Genomic DNA, 26,824 nt, shown 5'->3' on the forward strand with positions numbered 1-26,824 from the left:
TCGTCTCAAAAAAAAAAAAAAAAAAAGCCAACATGAGAGAAAAGAAAAAAGTCACTTCCAATGCTAAGAGTGGGTCTTTTTGGCTCTCTAATCAATAAAAGTTGAATTCTGGGCCTCTCTAACATATATAAATGGCCCAGATTCTCAGGATTTTGCTTTTAGGCAGATACTATACTATGCTTGGCAATTTACAGATCTTGTCTCTAATCCTTATAACCCTACAGTCAATTTCAGAAATGTCAGAGTATATGGGAGAAGAGGGAATGTTAAATCTACGAAACAAATTATTAATGCTGTTACTAGCTGTGAAATCTGGAGGTTTAAACTCTGTGGGTCTCAGTTTTCACCTGTAAAATCAGGATAACAGAACACCTACCTCAGAGTTATGAGGATAAATGTACATAGGTGTTTAGATTATAAACACTATGTAAATGTTAGCTATTAATGTTAAATGAGAACACTAAAGTTTAGAGAATTCAAGCGACAAAGTCGCATAGCTGTGATCTTTGTTAGGCCACACTCCAGAGTCCCTGCTCTTTGCCTCACACCATCTAACCAAAATCCTTCCTCCCTGGATGGGACTACTACTGCCATTTCCAAAAAAACAAAGCCTTCTAAATGCATGTCAATAGGGGGTTTCCCCCAGGTGGTTTATTATCCTGCTAAATAGGCATCTTGGGGGAAGGATTCCTAGACTAGAGAGAGGAAGTCTCCCGACAGGTTAGATTTCAAGAGTACAGTAAGAATATGGAAAGAAAAAGCCTTATCTGTCTCAGTTATTAGGTTTCATAATTAAAGAAATTTAACTAAATTGAAGAATGCAGTGGAAGATTTCATGTGAATCTTGAAATCCAAACATTAAGATAAAAAAGAAAGGCTTGTATTTTCTTATAACTAAGCTGCAATCCCCACAGAACACAAAAATGTTTTCAAAGGTACATTACATGAAACTCCAAGAACATCAAGATAATTACAGAGCTCTTAGGAAGGAAGCCCAAATAATTATCTCACTCATCTTTCAACACCTACCCAAGCTTCACCTTGAGTTCTGATGCAGTAACTCCTTATTTGTTATTCACATTGTTACGTGACATTTCTTCATCCAGCAAGCCCACTACAGGATGAGTTCTACCTAGCAACTACCCTAAGGAGTAAATCTCTAACTCTTTAACAACACAGTAATTGACTTACACTAAAATGTTACTCACACTAGGAAACGATATTCTTAGACCAGAGGAAGAGATGCCTCTCCTATACAGACTTTATTACCATCTCAGTGAAAACCAGGTTAAAAGCAAACCAACTTACAAAATGGCATTACCGAAATCACAACTCTAAGACTCAGTGATAGCCAAATATGTGTGAGGAAAGCAAACAAGCAAGCTATTCTTGATGGAAGTTTTAAAAAGCACGATAGAATCTTTATCTCTTATAAATAGTTCATTATTTTATAGCAATGACTCTTAAGAAATTCTATCGTCAGATTTATTTCCACAAGTATAAGTCTACCCTTGGTGAGGCAACTGGTTCTCTGGAAAAACTGCTGCCACAAGACAATTATCAGTTAAGCAACAGGTTTCATGTAGCAGGTAACAAAAGCTTTATCAGAGAACTCAGTGAGAGTGCACTACCACACATTTCATGTATTCCCAAGCAAAGAAAACTTAAAATGATATGAACTCATTTTCAATGAAAGTAGCTCAATTATGGAGGGAAATAAGAAAACTCCAAAGTAAAAAAGTACTACTAATGGTATCTGGCGAAGTCACCATCTTCTTACTAACATTTCGTTAGTTCATTTAGACCTGGAGTTCTCATATATTTTGGCCTGAGTGTTCTTCGGGATCCCTTTTACACTCTTAAAAAGTCGAAGGACCCTAAAGGGTTGATATTTATGTGGCTTTGCCTATTGATATTTATCATACTGGAAAATAAAACTATGAAAAATTTAAAATATTTAATAATCCATTTAAATTTAATAAATCCACCACATGTTCGTATAACATTTGTATGAAAAATAAAATTGTCCAATAAAACATAAAAATTAGAAGAGTGGCACTGTTTTACATTTTGCTAATCTCCTTAATATCTGGCTTAATCCTAGCAGCTAGATCTCCTACATGCTTCTCCATTCAGTATATTGTGATCTTTTGTTGTTGTTGAAGCACAGGCAGAAAATCTGACCCCACAGATTTATAATCGGAAAAGGAAGCAGTATTTGCTTTTTAAAGTAACTATGGATAGTCTTCTTTGATACTACACCAAAACTCAGTAAGTGGTACTTTCTTAAAGGTTAGTTCAGTGTGAGTTTAAAAACGTATCAATGAACTACGTGTAATCCATTACATTAAAATCTATTGATCAATCTGGCATTTTGAACAGATCTCTTACCCATGCAGGTTCCTGTTATATCACACACAGATCTTTTGGAAAATACTCAACTACTGAGATATTCAGATTTTCAAAATGTTGACACATTTCATAACATCAAAAATCACATTTGTTAATTTCATCATCCATCTCACCAGAAAAGGCTTTAACCATTGGGAAGCTGTCAAGCTCTTAGTGGCAAGTACAAGTTTTCCAAAACCAATCGTTGCTTGAAAGCTCAAATTTTATTTACTGGCAATCAATACTGTCAGTTTTTCTTGATATGACAGACTCACTGTTCATTTAAGAAAAAACAGTCTGCCAAATGTCCAAGGCTGAATCAAGTATAATTATTTCAAGTATTCCATGAACAAAAGTAGCTAGCTCAGATCACAACATAATCACACAAGCAATTTGTCTTAACCATTTTATTTTAGTTTGCACCAGAAGTGCTTTGCATGTACTTTTCCATTTTGTCACACAGAATATCAAAAGTACATGTACTCAAGGGTCAAGATTTAATCATCATTTTTACTGCTACATCAAGGATGACATTAAGTGGAAAAGTCTTTTTAAAAAATACAAGTGCATGGAAGTGAAGAATATAATGACTACTAATACAGTTTGTGCCTTGATTTCTGGTAAGGGACCAACAGTTTTTACTCACTATTGTTTCTGCAAAATCAGTGTAAATGTCAATACAGTGAAAAAGGCAAATGGTATTTTAGCATTATGATTAAAATATATTTGAGAACATCCTGAAAGGGTCTCAAGGACCCCCAGAGGTTTGCAGACCACACTTTGAAAATCACTGGTTTGGATGCAACCATAAATAAATTTAAGGACTCAATAAATGGGAAGAGTTTAAGTTTGAAACAAACAATAGTAATGAATGGTCAACGAATGACAGAAAATACACTTGAGTACTACTTCATTATTTGTTTATAAATTTTAAAAGGCAAGGGATGAGGAAGCAGGATAAAGTACATAAGGCTACAAAGAAGTGTTCTGCCTTCCAGCTTTTCTTTCTTTTGTGACAGAAAGACTAAATTAGATAAATTGGAGTTAGCCGTAATAAAAAGAACACTGGATCTGATCCAGTGGAGCATAAGGAATTTTTAAAAGACTGAATTTTTAATTCTTCCAAGGTGATACAGCTTCATGACTGAAATGAGGACTTGAATTAATAAAATTAGTTTTAAAAATGAAAACTGCCGGGCGTGGTGGCTCACATCTGTAATCCCAGTACTTTGGGAGGCTGAGGCAGGTGGATCACTTGATGTCAGGAGTTCGAGACAAGCCTGGCCAACGTGGTGAAACCCTGTCTCTATTAAAAATACAAAAATTAGCTGGGCACGGTGGTGGATGCCTGTAATCCCAGCTACTCAGGAGGCTGAGGCAGGACAATCGCTTGAACCCAGGAAGATGAGGTTGCAGTGAGCCCAGATTGCACCACTGCACTCCAGCCTGGGCAACAGAGTGAGACTCCATCACAAAAAAAAAGAAAAAGAAAGAAAGAAAATTATATGGTTAAGCTATTTCCTTCACGGAATCAGTCTATGCTTCATTTTGAGGTAGATTTGTTACTAAAATGTTTCCTGAGCCCTAAACTATGCAATTATACCTGAAGGAAACATCATAGATAAAGTATCACAGGAAATCTAATCAATCATCTCTTTTTTCCATCAGCGTTTTAGAAGAAAATAGAGCATACAGAAATTTGGGCACTATAATGATGTAAGAGCAAGCAGAACCCATTCCTAGACCTCCAAAATGCTCTCATACACAGATCTAAAAATCCCCAATTCTATGAAATGTAAAGAGGAACTGGAAATAAACAGCTGGGAAGATTATCCATCTTTTTCACATGAAGAATTTAGTTGTGCATTTCTCTCTCAAAATATGAATCTTGAGTATATTTTTAATGAGTTATAAATTGTTTCCAATGCAAACAGTTGTTCAAGCAAGTATCTGTTAGATACATTCTCTGCTAATAATACCACTACAATTCCAATGTGCTATAGCTATTACTCTAACAACTCCCTTAATCACTATTACCAAATTTTTAAAGTAATTCCTCACTTGGGCAGTGAGTGCAGTCACTCTTCTGGGTCAAACCACCCACAGAGTATATCTTCAAATCAAATGCCTGGATTTGTTTCCCTGAATACATTACATATTGCTGCCCAGGGAATTGGTTTTAGAAACATTACACCTGCCAGCTGACTTATCAACAGGGCCCATAGAACTGACACCAACTTAAAGGAAAGAATCAGTCCAGAAACAGAAAAATATACTGCTACTGCCATCTGTGGTTTATGCTTGAATAGCTTCTCTGGTGTAAACAAATTGAAGGGTGTAGAGTTTACAATTAGAATCCAAAGACCTCATCATTTAAAGACACTTTTTTAAAGTCAATTCTTAATGTAACAAATTGTATGGTTTATTTAGTACAAGACATAAGAATCTATAATTCTGTATTTGAGCTTATTATATAATGCTGATGGAGAAACCACAAACTACCCTGAATGAAAACTACTCCATTGCATAACTTTATTTGTCCCAAACACACACTCCCTAAAGAAACTCAAAACATTTGAAACCCTCCCGTGAATTTATAATTAGAATCATTTCTCTTTTAAAATCGTGACTATCAATATTAAAACAGCCCCCGAAATTTTTAAAGCAAAAAAATTTTAGGAAATCCAGGAATTTTCTATTTAGACATAAGAATTTGGCCAGTTAGCTTCTGTCAAGATAAACATTTGGGAATTCAATTATTCCTATAATTTTTTTAAGAACAAAAATTCCAAAATGCAAATGAAGTTTCAAAGTAGGCTATTTTCACAACATATTTTCTCTCAGTTTGCTTTCTCAAATGACAACCACTGTAGCCTGGGGATCAAAAGATTTGGTGCAGCTGGAGGTGGGGAAGAAAGCAATTCAGCTCCCCAGCAGCCAGCTGAGGAAATCCTGGTCCGCTCCCAAACTAAATCACTGTTAATTAGAATTACCAGGTTACACTAGTAAATAACTGTAACCAATGAAAAAATCTGGGTTTTTTGAGAAGCTTCTCTACAAAGGCTGCTGTTTAATGCAGGTAACAAAGAATGAAGAACGAAATACCATAGGAAATGTTTTATTCTTTCAAATTATGCTCTCTTCTTCTTCCTGTGGTTATTTCTCCACCATACTGAAAACTAGGTTAGACATCTCACAATGGTTTTCTTCTGATTTTCCACTACCTATTAAGGGTGTTACAGTCTAACACCCTTGTCTTTTTCTTAAAGAGAAGCCATGTTGGAAAACAAGCAATAAACAAAAGACTTGGCTGAATTCTAGAAATGTGTATGTCAAAGTTACATCTAGAGGATTTTTTTTTAAATTTAAGCTCAGCTGAATCTGAAACTTTAGCTCTAGAAAGCTCAATACCCAAGAAAGAATTACCTGCTCGGTACCAAACCACTTTCTTGCTGATTTTTAATAATTCTGGTATTTCTGAACCTTAGTTATCAAAGGCATCCATAAACCCTTAAGAAATTACCTGAGCCAGGAAAAAACTTTAATTAAAAAGTTAAGGTTCATCTTAAAGAAGAAGTGTGAAAGAAAACATTTTCCTTCACAACTTAATTGGTTTTGGAAATGCTCTCAAAGTATTACAAAGAGTTGGGTATATCAGATCACTACTTACGGGGGCAGATTAGATAGCTACCTTCTGTTAAAAATCGTTTCAAGCACATTTATCCTTTACTGAAATACAAGTGTGTTTATCTGTTGATTCAGAATTTTGATTTTTCTAATTCTGACCTTTTTCACACATTACTAGAATCTGTTTTTACACATGAAATAAGGCACTTTTATTGTCCTACTTAAAAAAATAGACTGAACCAACAATGTAAAATTTACTCTAAAATACATCTTCTCAAGTGTCACTTTCAACTTAATTATTATGCATGGAAAAAATACTGAACAGAAAAGTGTCATTAATTTGGCTATAAACCAAAAATAAACTTAAGAAGCAAAAATTATGACCAGCCCCAAAGATCTCGATGAATTTGCTGACGATGAAGTCTCCTAATGTGGGAGAATCTATCCTGGCTTTATGCAATTCTTAAGTCAGAAGTTGCCATCTGAACACAGTTCATTAACAGACCAATTTTTCAACACAACCAATAAATAATACCTACCCAATTATAAAAACGAAGCGGTAAGTCTTCCTACTAACACAGATGAAACTAAGCTCCAAGCTCCAAAACATGCAAGCATCATTAGCAATTTAAAGCCAACTTGCACAACAAACACTAGGGGTGGTATAAGAAACTTCCTTTACCAATGTTACAGCAACAGTTGGCATTTCCACCTAGCATCCTCCACTATTCTAAAATGTGGTATTTTAATCTAAACTCTATTTTCCACCTTTGCCCCAAAACTCTAGAAAAAAAGTAGGGAATGAGAAACAAGGAAATTCTAAATAAAATACGGAAATGTGTGATTTGGATGTATTTTTGGGAATTTACCAGCAGTTTTTTTTTTTTATTAGTTCCTCATCCAGCTTCCTTTCATGTGCTAACACATGTGCCTTGCATACACCTTTTTGCTACAGAAGTCACAATGAATTATAGATTAGGAATCATGTCATCATATTTTGGTTACATGAATCAGAACTGTTGACAGATTTGGTGGCTTGTACACTAGAGATTGTAAATGTGGTCATCTCCACCTCAGCTATGCAAAATCACCACTTGAATTTGCTCACTGTTGCCTTTCTTGGAGGTCACAGAAGCTACCAAAAAAAAAAAAAAAAGCAAAACCTGCGTGCTGTACGTACTAAGAAACAACAGTACTACAGCATGTTTTTGGTTTTGGTTTTGGTTTTGGTTTTTCTAATGGGAGTAGGAAAAAATTCTGGGGCAACTCAGAATTAACTTAATTTTTAAAATCACAGAACTGAAAAGTTAAATCACCATGGGAAACAGTTGCCAATTTATTTTCCCGCATACACATTTGGACGGCATGGTTACAGCAGGAGAAAAAGGAATCCTGCTATTTGGTGAACTTCTCCCCATTTCCTCTAAAGTGTAATTACATAAAATATGCTTTTAATTACTTATAATGGCTTATAACCTTCCTTTGCCTTCCTTTGCTTTAAATATTTAAAAGTCTATTCCCTCATTCTCTTAAAATGAACAAGTGCAATATTCAGCATACACTTCCTCAAATCATTCATCTTCCTTTGAAATCCCAAAAGGGAGCAGTCCTCTATTACAACTAAATGAGTTCATGTTTGTTATGAAAACCTACAAGCAACAACTGAAAATAGCGCAGTCAGCACAGGGAATTCCTGGAAGGATGATGGTGCATCAAAAGGCTAGAAAGAAACTCTGTTCTGACAGAATAAAAACCATTCAAAGGACTGTAAATTCAGCATCAATGGCGTTTCCAGTAGGAAAACATTTCTAAAATGCCACCTCCAGTTTATTTCTTTATGACAGAGACCAAAAGACCCCATCTATATAGCTGTCTCTTGAAAACAGTTCGTACAAAATAGAAATCAGCCACTATGATTAAAAAAGAGATAATTATTTTCTACTCAGAACAAGCAGTTTCATGTATTTTTGGAAAAAAAAATATTAATTAGGAAGCCACAGAGAAAAAATGTGCCCATTGTTCCAAAAGCAAACTTAAAACTTTTTTTGACAATTCTTCTGTGAGCATGTTAACTTCCTAAGTGCTAATGAACATAAATTGTAAAACACTGCACGATGTTAGCTTTTACACTGAAAAATATCCCACAACGGTCTAGCTTCTCGTGTATTTTAAGCCCATCAAGCTGCCAGAAGTTCCCATTGCATTTTCAGCAAAAAGAAAACATCTGTACCACTAACTCAGACTAATGTAAAATATTAAAGCCACCTTAGCCTAAATGGATTGCTCGATAACATTCTTTCAAATGGTTCTGACCAATTGAGGAAATGAGACTATGAGTGGGAAATCTGATTAAGAGTTAAAATTACCACTGAGTTCTCTAAAATGTACTAATGAATAATTAATAACAAATGCAGTTCTTAGGTTTCTCTTACAACACTATGAGTCTCAAGTAGAATTGAAAGCAATATTGCAGTAAATATTGAATTGCAGTAAAATCCGTCATCTACATTATATGCACAGGTGGGTACAGGAAGTATTCACACATAGGAAGGCATCACAGAAATATACACGCTAACATGGGATATGAGATAGGCTGGGGCTTGGATTCAAAAACACCAGCATGGGTAATTTTAGATCAGGATTTACAACATTCACAAATTAATACCAAACCAAATCTCCACACAAACTAGCTTAAAAAGTCAAAGGCATTAAAGAAATCCTTTGTTCCTATGATACCGTCTCCTACACTAACTGGATTCCAGCTTTCCCTTTTGTGACACGGAATTTTATTGATCTCAAACATGGTCACATTCAGAAATTAGTTGCCAACGACAGCCCACGGAACGGCCAGCCACCTAGACATCACACACAAATTTAAAAAAACAAAAAACAAAAAAAAGAGCTTTGAAAACACATCACTATTTTTAAGATCAGCAATATCAAGTGAAGTTAACCAAGCTCTCTCCTACACGGACTTTTCTCTTTAGTAAAAACACCAGATTTCCTGAACTAACAAAATGTTTGACGAGTTAATAAACGCATGAAGGCACAGATCCAACCCATGATTTCCACCCTCTGTAGCTACTCACTCATTCAACAACTGAGCGCCTAAGTGACCTATTTTCAGGTTACTTTCCCCACACCTGCCAGGTCACTGTCCTGATTGAGAAACCTCTTGGTGAAGCAGTTAATTTTTAGTGCCTCCTAACTGTCCTGGGTGTTTGCATTCAATTTGAAATCTGTTACTTGTTAGACACTGTTCGGTCCTAGATCTTTCAGAGAATTGCGAGTTTATGGCGCAGCGAGGGGAGGAGGTACGGATCTCTGAGAGCCTCCCTTTATTCGGAAATGAGGAGATGTGAAAGGTGGAAAACAGGGCAAATAAATAAATAAATCGGGTTGGCCGCCGGAGCGTTTGCCGGCCGGTGCGAGCACCCTTTGTAATGCAGGCCTCCCGGGGCGATCGCCTGCGCTAATTGCTCCAGGGCGCTTTCCAAGTTCAAAAGTTCACCTTTTACGACCTCACAAAAGCTCCTAACACGTTACCAATAAAAACATTCCGCGGCAAACACCGAGGAGGAAAATATCAAACAGATACAAATAAAACACCCCGCAGGGGGAGGGAGCGAAGGGGAGGAGGGTGAGGAAGCCCCGAGGAACCTGAGGAGCTGGCCCGGGCGAGGGGGCAAGGGACGAGCGGTAGGAGGAAGGGCCGGGCCAGGTGAGGGATTCTCAGCGCCCAGGGTCCCGCATCCGGACAAGGAAGAGGAGAACTAAGACTAAGAGGTGGGGACCGAGACCTGCCGGGCAGAAGCCGCGAGGAGGCAGGTGTCCGGGGCCCCGGGGCGTGCTGGAGCCCTCGGCCAGGGAAAGCCGCTGCCTGGCGGAGAGGGGGGCTGAGCAGGGGCGGCGACCGGCCAGAGAGCGCGGGGCGTTGGGGAAGGTGAGGCGCAGAGGAAGCAGGAGGCGCGAAGGGGTCCGAAAAAGGAAACGACTGGGGGATGTCCAGCGAACAGGGGTTCGGAAGAGGTGGGGGGCTCGCAGTATTCAAGGGAGAACGCGCGAGGCTGCAGATGAGAAAAACACTCTAGAAAGCTGAGCGGTACAAGGGTGCTGTGGAGTCGGGTCGACAGGGCAAGAAGCGAGCGTCCTAGGTGGGAGGAGGAACCCCTGTGGGGGAAAAGAGAGGCTCTGCGCGAAGGGGACTCTAGTGAAAGGGAATGCCCCCACTGACGGACCGCGGGGGGGACTTCCAAGCTAAGGGGCCCGGGGGGAAGGGAGGGTTCGGCGCTGGGAAGACAGGGGGAGGGGACCCGGGGGGAGGAGGGAGGATTGGTGCTGAGGGAACGGGGGGAGGGGAGGCCTGTGCAGAAGGGACGGGGGGAGGGGGAAATGAAGCTCGGTGCCCAGGGACCCGGGCAGGGGGAGGGTCCGCGCGGAAGGGAACGGGGACGGAGGAGAAGGGTCCACCCTGAGCGAGACCGGGGAGAAGAGGCAGGGTCCGCGCCGAGGGGGATCGGGGTGAAGGTCCACGCTAAGGGGCCGCGGAGTCGCTGCGGCTTCCCGGGGCGAGGGTTGGCTGAGAGCAGGGGGATCCCTGGAGGAGGCTCAGGAGGCCGGTTCCTGCCTGGCCCGGGCGTCGCAGGCCCCTCACCCACCGTTGCGCGGCGGCGGAGGGAGCGCGGCGGGCGGCTCCAGGAACCCCGCCGAGCCCCCGCCGCCTCCCCCTCCGCTAGGCGGCCGTTCGTCCCGCTCCATGCGGTGGTGCCTAGGGTCCGCGCCGGGTTTGCTGCTCCGCCATGACCGGCGCCCTAGTCGCCGTGGTCGTCGTCCGCTGAGGGGAGGAGGCTGTCAGGAGCCCGCGGGCTCCTGGCCGCGGCGCTCTCTGGGCCCCTAGCCGCCCGGCTCCGCGCCGCTCCGCGCCCCTCCGCGCCGCGCCCCCTCAGCACTGGCCAGCTCCCTCCCCTGACGTCACACGCCGCTGCCGCGCACGGCCCTGCGGTGCACGCTGGGAGTTGGAGTCCGTTCAGCGAGGCCGGCCACTCCGACCGCACCAACTGAAGGGGTGGAAGGAGGGATAAGGGGGCACTGAGAAGGGAAAGCGAAAGTCTGTCAATATCAAGAACGATGACAAAGAGTTTGATGTCTACGTAGTAAGCGGATACTTCCGGGCCTTCTCTTGATTGTGATTTATACCTGATCAAAGTTCCCTAAGAGTCCTCGTAACCCCCCACCCCAACAATGAGTCTTTCCAAGGAGGTGGATCGCGAGGCAGCCGGGTGAGCACGTGCAACAAAGCCCAGCCCTGTGGGCGGGGCCCTGGAGGCGGGGCTTGAAGGTACTCACGAGGTCCTCTCCCTGCCGCTGCAGGACAAATTGGACCGGAGATTAAAGGACCGGAGTTTAACCTGAGGTGACTGCGTTCGTATGCAAATAGAATCTATAAAACTCTTCTTTCCGGGGTAGTCTTTAAAGCCTTTTTACCTCCGGGTGGGCGGGAAAGACCAAAGTTTCCCCTCCTCCCCTTTCATTTTCCCCCTGCCCATAGAACAGATGGGCAAACTAAGCTCCGGGCCATTGGGGCTATTAAGGAAAGCCCTAGGCTCTTGACTCCAGGTGTCTTGAAACCTTCCGTTTGAGAGGGATCTCTTACCCAGTCTTGTTCGCCTTCCCCTTTCCTCAGTTTCCCTATCTGTAAAAGGGGGTTGGAATAAGGACGGGATCCAGTTGGAGGATCGTAAACCCCTGCCCCTCCCACCTCAGTTTCCCGAAGCTTTCCGGAAGCAAAATCCCGAATTTTGCAGCTGCTCCGCGGCCCCCGGCCGTATCCGCCCGCTGCGGCCACCAGGTGGCGCGCGGCCACCGGTCACTGGGCGCGCCGGGGTGTCCGCCTTCGGCGACCCGTTCGGAAAAGGACTTCGCTGCTGCCGCCCAGGGTCTAAGGCCTACCTGGACCGCTTGAAGACAAAGAACGAGAACGTTGGTGCTTTGCCCGCCTCTGCTCTGCTGGATTATGCTGCAGCTTCCTCGGTGGCCGCTCATTCGCCCTCTCCTGCTCCACCTGCCCCACCAATGCCTTAGCTCTTTTGTGTCATTTTTGCCTAATTTTAAGTCCTCGTCCTGGCTTTCGCATCCCTGCTTGACCTGTCCTTTGCCCACGTTTCGCACCACACCCCTTCCCTCACCTGCTACGAAAGTTGCAACGCTTCTCTACACTTGCGGGCAGCTGGACCTTACCAACACTGGTGAAACTATTTCATATGTAATCTGGGAGACTTACATTATCACTCTGCCGTCTAAACCTCGTACCCGCTCTATGAGGTAGCAACAATATTATCCCTATCCAGCAATTCTGGTGATGAAGTCCACCAGAAGTGATGAGGATTCCAGCTCATTCTGACACATACCAGAACCTTAATCCTTGGCTCCTTCAAGCTGGAACGCGGCTGAGTTCACCAGACCCACTCCCACACTCCTATGCATCTTTCAAGATCCTGTTCAAATGTTTCTTCAGTGGCATCTTCCTTAATACCTTCCACCCAGGGACAACTAGATCCCCTCTGCTAGGTAGCAGTGTTTCGGAGCTAAACCCTGTGACTGAGAGAGGACGGCCTGCCATTCCCTCAGCTATGGGTTCTAAAATATGTTAGGACCTTGCTGGGCGCGGTGGCTCACACCTGTAATCCCAGCACTTTGGGAGACTGAGGCGGGTGGATAACCTGAGGTCGGGAGTTTGAGACCAGCCTGACCAACATGGAGAAAACCCATCTCTACTAAAAATACAAAATTAGCCAGGCGTGGTGGCGCATGCCAGTAATCCCAGCTACTCGGGAGGCTGAGGCAGGAGAATCATTTGAACCTGGGAGGCAGAGATTGCGGTGAGCCGAGATCCCGCCATCGCACTCCAGCCTGGGCGACAGAGTGAGATTCCATTTCAAAAAAAAAAGGAATTTTTATTAAGAGCAAAACTCTGTCTCAAAAAAAAAAGTCAGGACCATCTGGCCTTTCTCGGGACTCTACCTTTTTGTCACAGGTTCTGGTGGTAGTGAGTTCTCTGTCCCTGGAGATGCCATCAGAGCCTAAGTGGCACTGCAGAAACATGCAGCCCTAGGGTTTTGGTAGTTGATGAAGATTCTAAGTCAACCCTCTTAGATGGGCAGAAGAGTCCAGCCAAATGCTCAGCCCCTGGAAACAACTCCAGTCCTTCAGACTACAGCTCACTCGTCCCTTCCTTCCACAAACCTTCCCACGCCTCCCTGACTAGTCACATCCCTTTTTTCTCATAACCCCAACTGCTGAGTACTGGCACATAGTAGGCTCTCAATAATTACTGACTGGGTGGAAGAATGGATAAAAACAACCCTAAGCGAGTGACTTCTGAGCCTCTATTTCCTGTCTTCTAAGAGAGGATGGGTAATAACGATAGTTGCTACCTAGCAGGAATGCTGTGAGAATTAAACGATGCGTGCAAAGCAGTTAAAGGTCTGGCCTAATAAATGGAACCTGTTACTAATGTTATTTAAAGAGTGATTCTAAATCTCAGATGCATGTCTTCTGAAAGTGCTTCTGGGAAGAGTCAAATACCACAAAACTGAGAAGAGCAAGGGAAATGACGGCTAGAGACCTCAGCCACTGCCCTAAGCATAGAGGGCTCTAGGAACTAAGCACTCACTATGAGTCCAGCACCTACTATGGGGCCTTTTATCTAATTTCTCTACATTTCTTCCAACCATCCTAAGAAATCAGTACTTTCCCCCCAGTTTAGAAACGTGGGGACAGGCTCAGAAAGATGAAAAAGACTCTGCTACCACCTGCAGGACTCAAGACAAAAGATCTGGAAAGGAATGTGTCCAAGGATAAGGAGGGATCTTAGTGGGTGTGGTTCTGAGGCCAGAGGCAGCAGACAGCTAAGAACGGATACAGCTAAGAACGAGGCAGGCATGGCCGGGTGTGGTGGCTCACATCTGTAATCCTAGCACTTTGGGAGGCAGAGGCGGGGCAGATTGAGCTCAGTCGGGAGGATGATTAGAAGTGGGACTAGGTGGAGAGGAAGGCTTTCGGGTGGAAGGAACAGCATGTGCTAAGGTCCCAAGGCCAGATCAGGGCTTGGCCCATTTGAGGAGCTGGGAGAATCCGTGGTGACCAGAGCCCAACGAGGGAGAAAAGGGTGAAGAGGAGGCAGCCAGAGATCATCAGGTCATGCGGGGGAACAGCCAGCAGGGGGCAGAGTTCCTCCAGTGACAGCAGCCTTGCTCTTCCTTGTCCTACCTAGAGTCAGAGCCAGGCTGCATTCATTGAGAAAGGGCTGGGGTAGGGAATCCCCCCTGCCTGCTTCGATTTCTTTTAAGTACACTCTGTCCAGTTTTTGAATAGATAGGACACACACATTGCAAAATCCACAGGATGCAAAGAAGTATTCAATGAAAATTCGTACTCCCTGGATCTATCTCCTTAGAACCACCATGCTGACTTTTTGCGTTTTTTTTCAGATAGTCTATGTCCATAAGAACATACACAATTTTTACTTTTTACACTAATCTAGCCCCGGTTTTGATGCCTCCCAGGGGATCTCTAGTTATAAAAGAAGCTTATTTGTGGCTGGGTGCGGTGGCTCACGCCTGTAATCCCAGCACTTTGGGAGGCCGAGGCAGGCAGATCACGAGGTCAGGAGTTTGAGACCAGCTTGGCCAACATAGTGAAACCCCGTCTCTACTAAAAACAAAAAATTAGCTGGGCACGGTGGCGGGCACCTGTAATCGCAGCTACTTGGGCGGCTGAGGCAGGGGAATCGCTTGAAGCCGAGAGGCGGACGTTGCAGTGAGCCGAGATCACACCACCGTGCTCCAGCCCAGGCGACAGTGTGAGACTCCTTCTCAAGAAAAAAAAAAAAGAAGCAGCAGCAGCTTATTTGTACTCAATGTGTGCTTCGCACAGGGTTCTCTGACTCAGCTGAGAATTGTGGAGCACCATACCTTGTGCCAGGTCAGTGGTTCTCAAACCCTAAACCCCCTGGAGGATTTGTTAAAACACAGATTGCTGTGCTCCACCCCTAGAGTTTCTGATTTTGTAAGTCTGTAGTGGAGCCTGAGAATTTGCATTTTTTTCTTTTTTCTTTTCTTTTTTTTCTTTGAGAAATTCTCGCTCTGTCACCCAGGCTGGAGTACAGTGTCATGATCTCGGCTCACTGCAGCCTCTGCCTCCCGGGTTCCAGAGATTTTTGTGCCTCAGCCTCCCGAGTAGCCAGGACTACAGGCATGTGCCACCACGCCCGGCTAAGTTTTGTTTTTTGGTTTTGTTTGTTTTTGAGAGAGTCTCACTCTGTTTGAGAGTCACACCCAAGCTGGTGTGCAGTGGTGCAGTCTCCGCTCCCTGCAACTTCTGTCTCCCGGGTTCAAGCGATTCTCCTGCCCCAGCCTCCCGAGTTACAGGCACACACCACCACACTGGCCTATTTTTTGTATTTTTAGTAGAGGCGGGTTTTCACCGTTTTCCAGGCTAGGAGAGTTTGCGTTTTTAACAAGTTATCTGATAATGCGGAGGGTGAGACCAAGGACCACACTTTGAGAACAACTGAGTTCGATGTTCTTGGGGAGACACTAAGAATGTGCCCTGGGAAGTCATGCTCCAACACAAGGAAACATACATGCCAACAAGAAGAAACATACATGCCAACAAGAAAGACAGTCCCATTGAGTGATAAATTATACGAAGAGAATGAGACCAAGCATGGTGGCTCACACTTGTAATCCCAACACTTTGAGAGACTGGGGTGGCTGGATTGCTTGAGTCTGGGAGTTTGAGACCAGCCTGGGCAACATAGGAGACCCCATCTCTACAATAAATATAGGAATTAGCCAACGTGGTGACACATGCCCGTAGTCCCAGTTACTCAGAAGGCTGAGGGAGGAGGATAGCTTGAGTTGGAGAGTTGAGACTGCGGTGAGCTGTATTCCCAACACTGCACTCCAGTCTGGATGGCAGAGGAAGACCCAGTCAAAAAAAAAAAAAGGGAAATACTGGCTGCAGTGGCTCACGCCTGTAATCTCAACACTTTCAGAGGCCAAGGTGGGAGGACTGCTTGAGCCCAGGAGTTCGAGACCAGTCTAGGCAACAGAGTGAGACCCCGTCTCTTAAAAAAAAAAAAAAAAAAACTTTAGCCAGGGGTGGTGGTGCACACCTGTAGTTTCGGCTACTCAGGAGGCTGAGGTGGGAGGATCACTTGAGCTGGGAAGGTCGAGGCTGTAGTGAGCTGGGATGGCACCACTGCACTCCAGCCTGGGCAACAGAGTGAGACTCTATTTAAAAAAAATTTTTTTAATTTAAAAGCGGGAAGCTACTGGAGTTTGGGAGCCGACAGGAGAGATTCCAGAGGGAAGGAGAAATGAAAGATGGAAGATAAGTTTTGGGTGCTGAGCCTTGGGAAGGCTAACAGCAGTCAGGTCTCTGTCCAGAAATGGGTGGCATCAGAGAACGCAAGGGCTCACGTGCCCTGGGAACATCTGTCTTTCATGCGAACTTTACAAACACTCCAAAAGGAAAGCACGAGTCCCCCATCTTACAGGTGAGGAAACTGAGGCACACAGAGATGAAGGGACACGCCCAAGGTCCTACGGCTCACAGGACAGGACCTGCGTCCGTGCAAGGGGGCCCACGCGCCTCGCCCTGGCCCCGTTGCTCCTGCGAGCTGCGAGTGAGACCCACCCTGGCGCGCGGGCAGGGATGCCCTTGGGAGAGCCGCCCAACGACGGGGAGGCCCCGCGGACGGCGGGCGGAGCGGGGCGGGGTGCCCCCTCCGCCCTAGCTCCGCCCCCAGCGGCGCTGGAAGGGGCGCGAGGCGGGCAGCAGGGTGCAGGCGCGGGGCAGGCAGAGCGGGCTACGGCGGGGAGCTCGCAGTGCAGCCCGCGCTTGCTAGCGTCCGTGCCTGGCCGCCTGTGCCCGCCGTGCCCGTGGCGCCATGGCCGCGGCTGCTCTCCTGCTCCGGCCGCTGCTCCTGCTGCCGCTGCTGCCGCTGCTGCTGCTGCTGAGCGCCCGCCCCGCACGCGCCGACAGTAAGGTACGCGCGCCCCTCGGACCGGCGCGGCTCGGCGGGGAGCGGGGCGCGAGGGGGCGCTGTGGCGGGGGTGCAGCCCGAGAGGACGCCTGGGGCCAGGGCGGAGGAACCGAACTTGGGACTTCTCAGCACTGAAGCAGCAGGGGCAGGGGCCGCGAGAGAGGAGAGCGTAGGGGAAGAAGCGCTGGAGATGTAGCGATGCTCGGGACCCGGGGCCTGAGGAAGGGTCGCTGGGACAGGGTCCGATTTCCGGAGGGGTCGGGGGATTCCCCGGAGTGCTGGCCAGGCTCGGGGTACGTAGGGGAAGCTCCTGGCAACTCTTACCCAGCGACTCCCAGGCTTGCAGCAAGCCATGGGCCGCGGCTTTCACGGTCCGCTGGGGACTGGGGGTCCCTTCTACCCGACGAACGCAGCCGGGCTGGCCACTCGCCCGGCCTCTGATGTTCTTGCCAGAGACTGGGTGCACCCCCTGGAGGACTAGGTAGCTCCAGAAGCGGTCTGAGCTGTTCTCTGCTGTGGCTAAGAGGATCTGCTCTGGTGTCAAGCGACCAGGGTTCAGTCGCACATCCGCTTCTCAGCCGGTGCCATCACCTTTCTGAGCCTTCCTCTATTCACCTGTGGATACAGGAAGAATCATGGGACCCACTCCCTGCAGCTGATGGTCTCTAGATGCGGTGTGGTCATGCCTGTAAAATACTTAGCACCAGAGCACTTGGGGTGTTCTGGAAATGACTCCCTGATGGCCAGGCTCAGTAGCTCACACCTGTAATCCTAGCACTTTGGGAGGCCGTGGCGGGTGGATCGCTTGAGGTCAGGAGTTCAGGACCAGCCTGGGCAGTGTGGTGAAACCCCATCTCTACTAAAAATACAAAAATTAGCTGGGTGCGGTGGCACGAGAACAGTGTAGGCAACAGAGACCCTGTCTCTACAAAAAAAAAAAACTTTAAATTAGCCAGGTGTGGTGGTGCACACCTGTAATCCCAGCTACTCGGGAGGCTGAGGCAGTAAGATCGCTTGAACCCAGCAGGCGGAGGTTGCACAGTCAGTCGAGATTGCGCCAGTGCACTCCAGCCTGGGGAACAGGGCAAGACTCTGTCTTAAAAAAAAAAAAAGGAAAGGACAGACCTTGGGGAAAGTGAGGAGCAGGAGCAGGACCAGAGCCCTAGTCACAGAGCCTGAGGGCAAAAAAGTGACTTCCAATACCTCACCAGCCTCTTTCCTGGTAGAATGTGAGTGTCCTACCTGCCCATGGGCAGATAAAAGACAGAGGCTACTAGCCACACGGTGAGTATATGAGCAGTGGGTTCTGGCCAACCCTCAGCCTGATTCAGCTCAGGGCATGAAAGCACCCACGTACAATGCTGCTCATGTACTCCAGAGACAAGGAGGGAATGAGTATTTTTTCCAATTTACAGGTGGGGGAACAATGGTGTTTACAGAGGCAGCTGGCTTGTACATTTTTTTTTTTTTTTTGAGACGGAGTCTCGCTCTGTCGCCCAGGCTGGAGTGCAGTGGCCGAATCTCAGATCACTGCAAGCTCCGCCTCCCGGGTTTACGCCATTCTCCTGCCTCAGCCTCCCAAGTAGCTGGGACTACAGGCGCCCGCCACCTCGCCCGCCTAGTTGTTTTTTGTGTGTGTGTTTTTTAGTAGAGATGGGGTTTCACCACGTTAGCCAGGATAGTCTCGATCCCCTGACCTCGTGATCCGCCCGTCTTGGCCTCCCAAAGTGCTGGGATTACAGGCTTAAGCCACTGCGCCTGGTGGCTTGTACATTTAAAACCCTAAGTTCTGGCCTTCCTCTGCTATTCTTTTGCTGTGTGACCTTGGGCAAATCACTGCCTGCCTCTGATCTTCAGTTTCTTCATCTGAGAAACATCTCCCCAACCTTCCTTCCATATGGGGCCTCTGGGATTCCCTGATCTGGCTCAGGTATGAGGACAAGTGAGTAGAAAATCCTAGATAACCTGATCAGTGCCTTGTCACCACTGGCTGGGAGGGATATTTGGTCTTGGGGCATCCTCTGTGTAGAGAGCTGTAGAGCTTGTGGGGGAGAGCTCACATTCAAAACAAAGCAAAGACAAAGAAAACCCAACACCCTGTTTGTGTAGTGAGTCAGCCAAACACTTGCTAGGTTGTGTGGGGTGGGGGGTGGTGTTTAGCTGTCCCAGGACAAGCTGGGGCTGGTGGGGTGGAGAGGCACAACCTAGAGCTTGCAGGATGAACAACTGGGGAACTCAGCACAGCCCTCCCCCAGACACCTCCCCCCCACACCACTTCAGCCAGCTGGGAAAAATAAAAATCAAGTGATGGGTGAATTTACTCTGCATTCCTTAGCTCAGCCAGACTCCTGCTGGCTCTGCGGAGAGAGCTGTTTTCATTATCACCCACTCCCTCCCCCGTCACAACCCCCCCTTCCTCTCCAAGCCCATTCCATTTTCTCTGGGGTGGAGGATGAGCCCTTCGGAGGGCCAGCCTGGGACCTGAAGTCAATATAGGGCCCTAAAGGGTTAGGTTCGCCCCTCCTCAGGATTCCTGTTCCTGGGAGCTCCAGTCTCCCCTCTGGCCCAGCACATTCAGGGGTCCAGGGCAGCTCACCCCCAGGACTCTGTTGGTCTCCTTGGCCAGCTCCTCGCTCAACGTGTTTTCTTTTCATGTTTATAACTAGGTCTCTCCTAAACTGGATTTTGAGTTTCCATCTAAGGAAGTGCTTTGTCGGGGCTGGGAGGAGGAGGGGGCCCCACAGCCTCCCAAGTATTTCTGAAGGGCTGCCCAGCACAGAGGTTGGAATGGACAGACAGGTAACCACATGACACCCAGGCATGGCACCGCAGACCTCTGGGGGGCTGCTTCTTGCTGTATGTTCTTGGAATGTGGCCGAGAATTTTCCATCTCTACCTCAGTTTCCCCATCTGTGAAAGGGCTACTGGTGCCTCACTCCCTCCAGCATCAAGGGGTGGGAAGGGGGTCTTTGGTCAGCCTGCTGATCAGGGACCCAAGGACAAAGGGAAGCCCAAGGCCTGTGGGAGGCCAGCCAGGGGAGCAGGAGGGGCTAGAGCAGGCAGGCGGTGGTGTCCGGGGCTGGATCAGATGTTCCAGGCCAGGCCAGTCCCGGGGGTTTAGGTGTTGCTTTGCCTCCGCTCCGGGAGTTTCCGCCTGTGGGTGTAATTGGAAACAGCCTCTCCGGCAGGCAAGGGCCACATAGTGGTGGAGTCCTCCTTTGACACGTCAAGACTGTGAGGCCAGGCCAAGCCCCACTGGGTGTCTCTGCAAGGAGGGTCTTATCCCAACACTCCCTTTGGCTGGGGCATCTGGGGCAGAGCCTTGAGGAACATCATGTGTGCCAAGCCATGTGCCCAGCACTTACATGCAGAATCTTACACATCTCTTGTGCTAACACTCTGAGGCTTCAGCGGCCCCTCCTCATTTTATGATCTTGAACACTGAGGCTCAAAAGAGTCTGATTGAGGTTGTTCAAAACTCCTAAACAGTGGGAGCCTGAGTAGTTGGAACCCTGGAGCCTCTAGGAAGCATCCAGATAGCCTGGGGAGCCAGAAAACATCTGAACCATAGGGTTGGAGTAGGGCCTAGGCATCTGCAGCTCCCAGGTACACTCCCAGGCAATTCTGAGGCATGGCCCCCAGTTGAGAACTCATGGAGCGAGTAGGGATCCATGGAGGTTTGTGGAGCAAGAGTAAAGTAGATTACCGAAGAGGAGCTTTTGGGAGATTCGTCCAACACAGGAAGCTGCTGTGTTGTCCAGGCAGCAGTTAATGTGGCCTGAGCTAGGGCTATGGCTGTGGAGTGGAGAGCAGGGGACAGAGGTCGGAGATATTTAGGATGAAGGGTCAGAAGAACACGATGACTGACAGATTATCTAGGGTGTGAGGGAGGCTCAGAGATCCAGGCTGGGCAGGAGGGCAGGTAGACATGGGTCTGGGAGAAGATGCTGGGTCCAGTCTTGAATGGATGGAGTTTGGGGTACGTCTGGGCATCCGGGGGAGGTGCTCAACTGGCACTGTGCTCATGTTCTCGGGGCGGTCTTTGCCTCATGGTGAGGCGGGGCTGGCCATGAGGAAAAAGGCCAGACCCAAGATGACACAAGTTGGCCGGGTGTGGTGGCTCACACCTGTAATTGCAGCACTTTGGGAGGCCGAGGTGGGCAGATCACCTGAGGTCAGGAGTTTGAGACCAGCCTGGCCAACACAGTAAAATGCCATCTCTACTAAAAATACAAAAATTAGCTGAGCATGGTGGCACGTGCCTATAATCCTGGCTACTCAGGAGGCTGAGGCAAGAGAATCACTTGAACCTGAGAGGCAAAAGAGGTTGCAGTGAGCTAAGATCGCACCATTGCACTCCAGCCTGGGCAACAGAGCAAGAATCTGGCAAAAAAAAAAAAAAAAAAAAAGACACAAGTTGAGCCTATTCAGTTGCTGGAACATTTCACAGCTTGAATGCCCTCTCCTCCACTCTAGCTAGACTCATCCATCTCTCTGCAGAAGAATCTTGAATACACCTTCATCTCACTGTGAAATTTCCTTGCAAATACCTGAGTATCTTTTTAAGCACAAACCACTCCTACTTCTGGGGACTTTGGCATCAGTGTGTGCTAAGCAAGCCTACAGGGAGAGATGCAGGGCCAAGGCAGGGACTTTCCTGCTTGGCACAACTCCAGACTTCATGCCAAGGGCAGGATGGGCTGGGCCTAGTAGGAGCCCCAGATTCTATGCCCCCCAGGGACCCTCTCTACAGACCCATCTGTCCCAGCCCAGTTGCTCAGGGAGAAGCCCCTGCCTGGTGACTGTGGGTGGGCATGGGAGGGGCAACATGTAAACCAAGTTTTGGAGTCAGGCCATGCTGTGTGACCCTGGGCAAGCCTCTAGTCTTCTCTGATGCTCAGCTTTCTCCTCTCTAAGGTGGGGTTATCGTGAGAGCACAGAGAGGTAGAAAATAATGAGCAAATGGCAGGAAGAGTTATCAGCAGTGATTTTGATAGCAGGTACCCCTTAGAGAGCAGCTCTTCTGTGCCAGGCTTTGTGCCAAGGCCCTGCACGCATTGATTGTTCAGACTCACCATAAGCTTATGACAAAGGGACTGTGATTCTCCCCATTTTACAGAGGAGGAAGCTGAGGCTCAGAGGGGTCAAAGCCAAGCAGGGAGGAGGTATGGGAACTGGGACTTGAGCCCGGGTCTGGCTCTTCCCCCTGGCGCTCTGCTGCCCTCCAGCCAAGCACAGGATGTAGCAGTCACAGGAAGGGGGATCCTGCCTGGGTGCCTGGCAGCCAGCGCTGGGAGCAGAGGCCTTATTCCAACTCCTGGCCCTTGTCAGGGAATTGGCCGCCCCCATCAGGAGGTAGCACCTCATCTGAGGAAGGAAGGAATGTCACGGTCCGCTGTGGAGGCAGCTGCTGGTGCGGGTGGGTGTTGGGAGTATGGGTGGGTCCCCAGGAAGAGGCTTCCCTGGCCTGGCCACACAGAACACACCCACATCTACCCGCTAGGCTCTTCACCCCATCTGGGGGAGTGGGTGGAGTGGCAAGGGGTCCCAGCAGAGCTGGGAAGGGGACCTAGGAGTCTTGAAGGACAGGCAGAGTCAGGGCGCAAACAGAGGCCTGAGGAATGTACAGGACCCTGAGCCTGACTGTTGGTGTTCACAGGCAGGGAAGAATTGGCCCGGAGTACACTTCGCCCACCGAGAACCCAGGACACACCCACAGCCACCCTCCTCCCCACACTCCCGACCTCTCACTTTCCCCTGCCCCTCCACAGGCTGCAGAAAAAGCAGCGGGGGCAGGCGCGGTAGCTCACGCCTGTAATCCCAGCACTTTGGGAGGCCAAGTTGGGAGGACTGCTTGAGCCCAGGAGTTTGAGACCAGCATGACCAACATGGTGAAACCCCATCTCTACAAAAAATACAAAAATTAGCCGGATGTGGTGGCACATGCCTGTGGTCTCAGCTACTTGGGAGGTTGAGGTGGGAGGATCGCCTGATCCCAGGAGGTCAAGGCTGCAGTGATCTGTGATGAGGCCACACCACTCCAGCCTGGGTAACAGAGCAAGACCTGTCTCAAAATAATAATGATGATGATAATAAGAAAAAAAAGAAGAATGGTTCACACTTAAGATGGACTCAATATGTGCTAGGCCCTGTTCTTTACTTTTATTAACTCATTGAATCCTCACAACAACCTTATGATGTGAAAGCCCATTTTACAGATGAGGAAACAGAGGCACAGAAATATTAAGTTGCCTACAATCTCTTTGAGGCTCCAGATGCCATGCTCCTAACCTTGTGCTATAGCATGTCTGCAAAATGCAGGCTCATTTACCCAACAGATATTTACAGAGCTCCTACTGTAGGCCGGGCAAACACTGTTATGAAGACGTAGGAGGAAACTAGACAAAGGCCCTGCCTCTAATGGTACCTATTGCGAGGGGGAGACAGACTATACACAAAAACAGGTCTCATATTTCAGGTAGTAATCGGTGCAGTAAAGAAAACCAAGCCACTAGATGAAGGGATAGAGAGTAACAGGAGGTGAGCAGTCAGGGAAGGCTTCTCAGAGGAGGTGACACGTGAGCAGAGAACTAAATGATATAAGGAAGTGAACCATGGAAATATTGGGGGATAGGAGTTTCTGGGGAGTGTATGGCATATACAAAAGCCCTGAGGCTGGAGTGGAGAGAGCCATAGAAAGGGAAGGGCAATAAGGAGTAGTTCAAGGGAGAGTATCAACTCACATGAGCCTTGAAGGCCATGGTGAGGGCTTTGAAGGTCATAACACCTCCCCAACACACACAGAGGTAGGTTTGTTTCGTTTTTTTGTATTTTTGAGTTTTTTTGTCTGAGACAGAGTCTTGCTCTGTTGCCCGGACTGGAGTGCAGTGCCGCGATCTCGGTTCACTGCAATCTCCGCCTCCCGGGTTCAAGTGATTCACCTGCCTCAGCCTCCTGAGTAGCTGGGATTACAGATGCCCGCCACCATGCCCTGCTAATTTTTGTATTTTTAGTAGAGACAGAGTTTCACCATGTTGGCCAGGCTGGCCTCGAACTCTTGACCTCAGGTGATCCACCTGCCTTGGCCTCCCAAAGTGCTGGGATTACAGGCGTGAGCCACCGCGCCCAGCCAGAGGTATTATTTAAAAGTATAATGCATGTGAAACCTGGTATATAAGTGATCAATAAAAGGTCTCTATAATTTTTATTCATAGTAAAGCAAACATAACAAAAATTATCATTTTTAAGTATACACTTCAGTAGCATTTGGTACATTCACAATATCATGCAAACATCCCCACTATCTATTAATAGTTCCAGAACATCTTTGTCATCCCAAAAGGAAACCCCATACCAATTAAGCAGCCACTCCCCATTTCCGTCTCTTTCTAACTCCTGGAAGCCACTAATCTGTTTACTGTCTCTATGGACTTGCCTCTCCTGGATACAGCATTTCATATTAATGGAACCATTTAATATATGGTCTTTTGTATCTGGCTTCTCTCACTTAACATAATATTTCAAGATTTATCCATGTTGTACCTTGAATCAGTACTGCATTACTTTTACTTTTTTTTTTTTGAGACGGAGTCTCACTCTGTTACCCAGGCTGGAGTACAGTGGCCTGATCATGGCTCACTGCAGGCTTGACCTCCCAAGCTCAAGTGATCCTCCCACCTCAGCCTCCCTAGTAGCTGGGACTACAGGCTTGCGCCACCGTGCCCACTTAATTTTTGTGTTTTTAAAAGAGACAGGGTTTCACCATGTTGGCCAGGCTGGTCTCGAACTCCCAACCTCAGGTGATCCACCCACCTCAGCCTCCCAAAGTGCTGGGATTACAGGCATGAGTCACTGTGCCCAGCCCTACATTCCTTTTTATGGCTGAATATTTCTCTATTCGGCTGATGGACATTTGGGTTGTTTCTACCTTGTGGCTACTGGGAATAATGCTGCGATGGACATTCACTTCCAAGTCTTTGTTTGGATACCCATTTTCAGTTCTCTTGGGTATATACCCAGCAGTAGAATTACTGGATCTTATGGGAATTTTATGTTTAACTTATTGAGGAATCGCCAAACTTTTTCACAGCACATTAATATTTAAATTGTCGAGCCAGGTGAGGTGGTGCATACTGTAATCCCAGAACTTTGAGAGGCCAAAGCTCTTAGGATCACTTGTGGCCAGGAGTTCAAGAGCAGCCTGGGCAACATAGTGAGATCCCATCTCTACAGAAAATTTAAAAATTAGCTGAGCGTGGTGTCATGCACCTATAATCTCAGCTACTTGGGAAGCTGATGCAGGAGGATTGCTTGAGCCCAGGAGTTTGAGGTTACAGGGAACTATGATCCCACCACTGCATTCCAACCTGGGCCAAACAGCAAGACCCTCTCTCTACAAAAAAAAACCAAAACAAAATAAAAAGACTGGGCACATTGGCTCATGCATGTAATCCTAGCACTTTGGGAGATGGAAGAGGGAGGGTCACTTGAACCCAGGAATTCGAGACTAGCCTGGGCAACATGGCGAAACCCCATTTTTACAAAATACACAAAAATTAGCTGGGCATGGTGGCACATGCCTGTAGTCCCAGCTACTAGGGAGGCTGAGGTGGGAGGATCACTTGAGCCTGGGAGGTCAAGGCTGCAATGAGCCATGAGCAGGCCACCGCACTCCAGCCTGGGCAACAGAGAGAGACCCTGTCTTTAAAAATACACACACACACACACACACACACACACACACACACAGAGTTATTATTAAAAGGCCTTCACCACCTCTAATTGCACCCCCTCCCACCCGCCAAACACTCTCATCCCAAGGCTGGCTGGCCAGCTGGCTTCTGCCATCTCTCCCTTCCTCCCTGCCATAGCACTGCCTAGTAGTAACTCACTGGAGTCCTCTTGCTCCCCCCAACAGGTGTTTGGGGACCTGGACCAGGTGAGGATGACCTCAGAGGGCTCCGACTGCCGTTGCAAGTGCATCATGCGGCCCCTGAGCAAGGATGCGTGCAGCCGAGTACGCAGTGGGCGGGCGCGCGTGGAGGACTTCTACACGGTGGAGACCGTGAGCTCGGGCACTGACTGCCGCTGCTCCTGTACCGCGCCTCCCTCCTCTCTCAATCCCTGTGAAAATGAGTGGAAGATGGAGAAACTCAAAAAGCAGGCGCCCGAGCTCCTCAAGGTAGACTTGGTGGGGTGATGGAGGGAGTAAGGGCCTATCATGAGCTGGAGGCTGCTGTCTTGCCAGTGAAAATTCCACAGGCTCTGTGAGGCGGGTGCTGTTACTGCCCCATTTCACAGATGAGGAAACTGTGGCTCCCTGAGGGGAAGCCACTTTTTGCCAGGAAGTGACAAAGGCAGGATTCTTCTAGTTTATCACCTATTCCAATGTCTTGTATTTTACCCAAACCAATTCAACCGTTGGCACCTAGCTATACTTTAAATTTTGTGGCAGTGTATTGTTTTTATTTTATTTTATTTTATTTATTTATTTTATTTTATTTTATTTTTTGAGACGGAGTCTCGCTCTGTTGTCCAGGCTGGAGCGCAGTGGCCAGATCTCAGCTCACTGCAAGCTCCGCCTCCCAGGTTTACGCCATTCTCCCGCCTCAGCCTCCCTAGTAGCTGGGACTACAGGTGCCCGCTGCCACGCCCGGCTAGTTTTTTGTATTTTTTTTAGTAGAGACGAGGTTTCACCATGTTAGCCAGGATGGTCTCGATCTCCTGACCTCGTGATCCGCCCGTCTCGGCCTCCCA

General features: G+C 47.5%; 2 protein-coding genes across 4 annotated transcripts in view; one reads left to right on the plus strand and one right to left on the minus strand.

Annotated features, from left to right (window-relative positions):
- The window catches only part of NR6A1 (nuclear receptor subfamily 6 group A member 1), a 262,712-nt gene extending 251,710 nt beyond the window's left edge, over positions 1 to 11,002 (minus strand). For both annotated transcript variants that reach the window (XM_033190833.1, XM_033190837.1), the window contains exon 1: positions 10,677 to 11,002. In XM_033190833.1, coding sequence (XP_033046724.1) covers positions 10,677 to 10,776 — 100 coding nt within the window. In that variant the 5' untranslated portion in view covers positions 10,777 to 11,002. The remainder of the gene's footprint in view (positions 1 to 10,676) is intronic.
- A 5,842-nt stretch (positions 11,003 to 16,844) lies between these two features.
- OLFML2A (olfactomedin like 2A) overlaps positions 16,845 to 26,824 on the plus strand; it is a 36,121-nt gene continuing 26,141 nt past the window's right edge. For both annotated transcript variants that reach the window (XM_033190849.1, XM_033190855.1), the window contains exons 1-2: positions 16,845 to 17,071; positions 25,986 to 26,249. In XM_033190849.1, the coding sequence (XP_033046740.1) occupies positions 16,973 to 17,071; positions 25,986 to 26,249 (363 nt within the window). In that variant the 5' untranslated portion in view covers positions 16,845 to 16,972. The remainder of the gene's footprint in view (positions 17,072 to 25,985; positions 26,250 to 26,824) is intronic.

This window comes from Trachypithecus francoisi, unplaced genomic scaffold, assembly GCF_009764315.1.
Source record: "Trachypithecus francoisi isolate TF-2019V2 unplaced genomic scaffold, Tfra_2.0 Contig01585, whole genome shotgun sequence".
In the NCBI taxonomy this organism is placed as follows: domain Eukaryota; kingdom Metazoa; phylum Chordata; class Mammalia; order Primates; family Cercopithecidae; genus Trachypithecus; species Trachypithecus francoisi.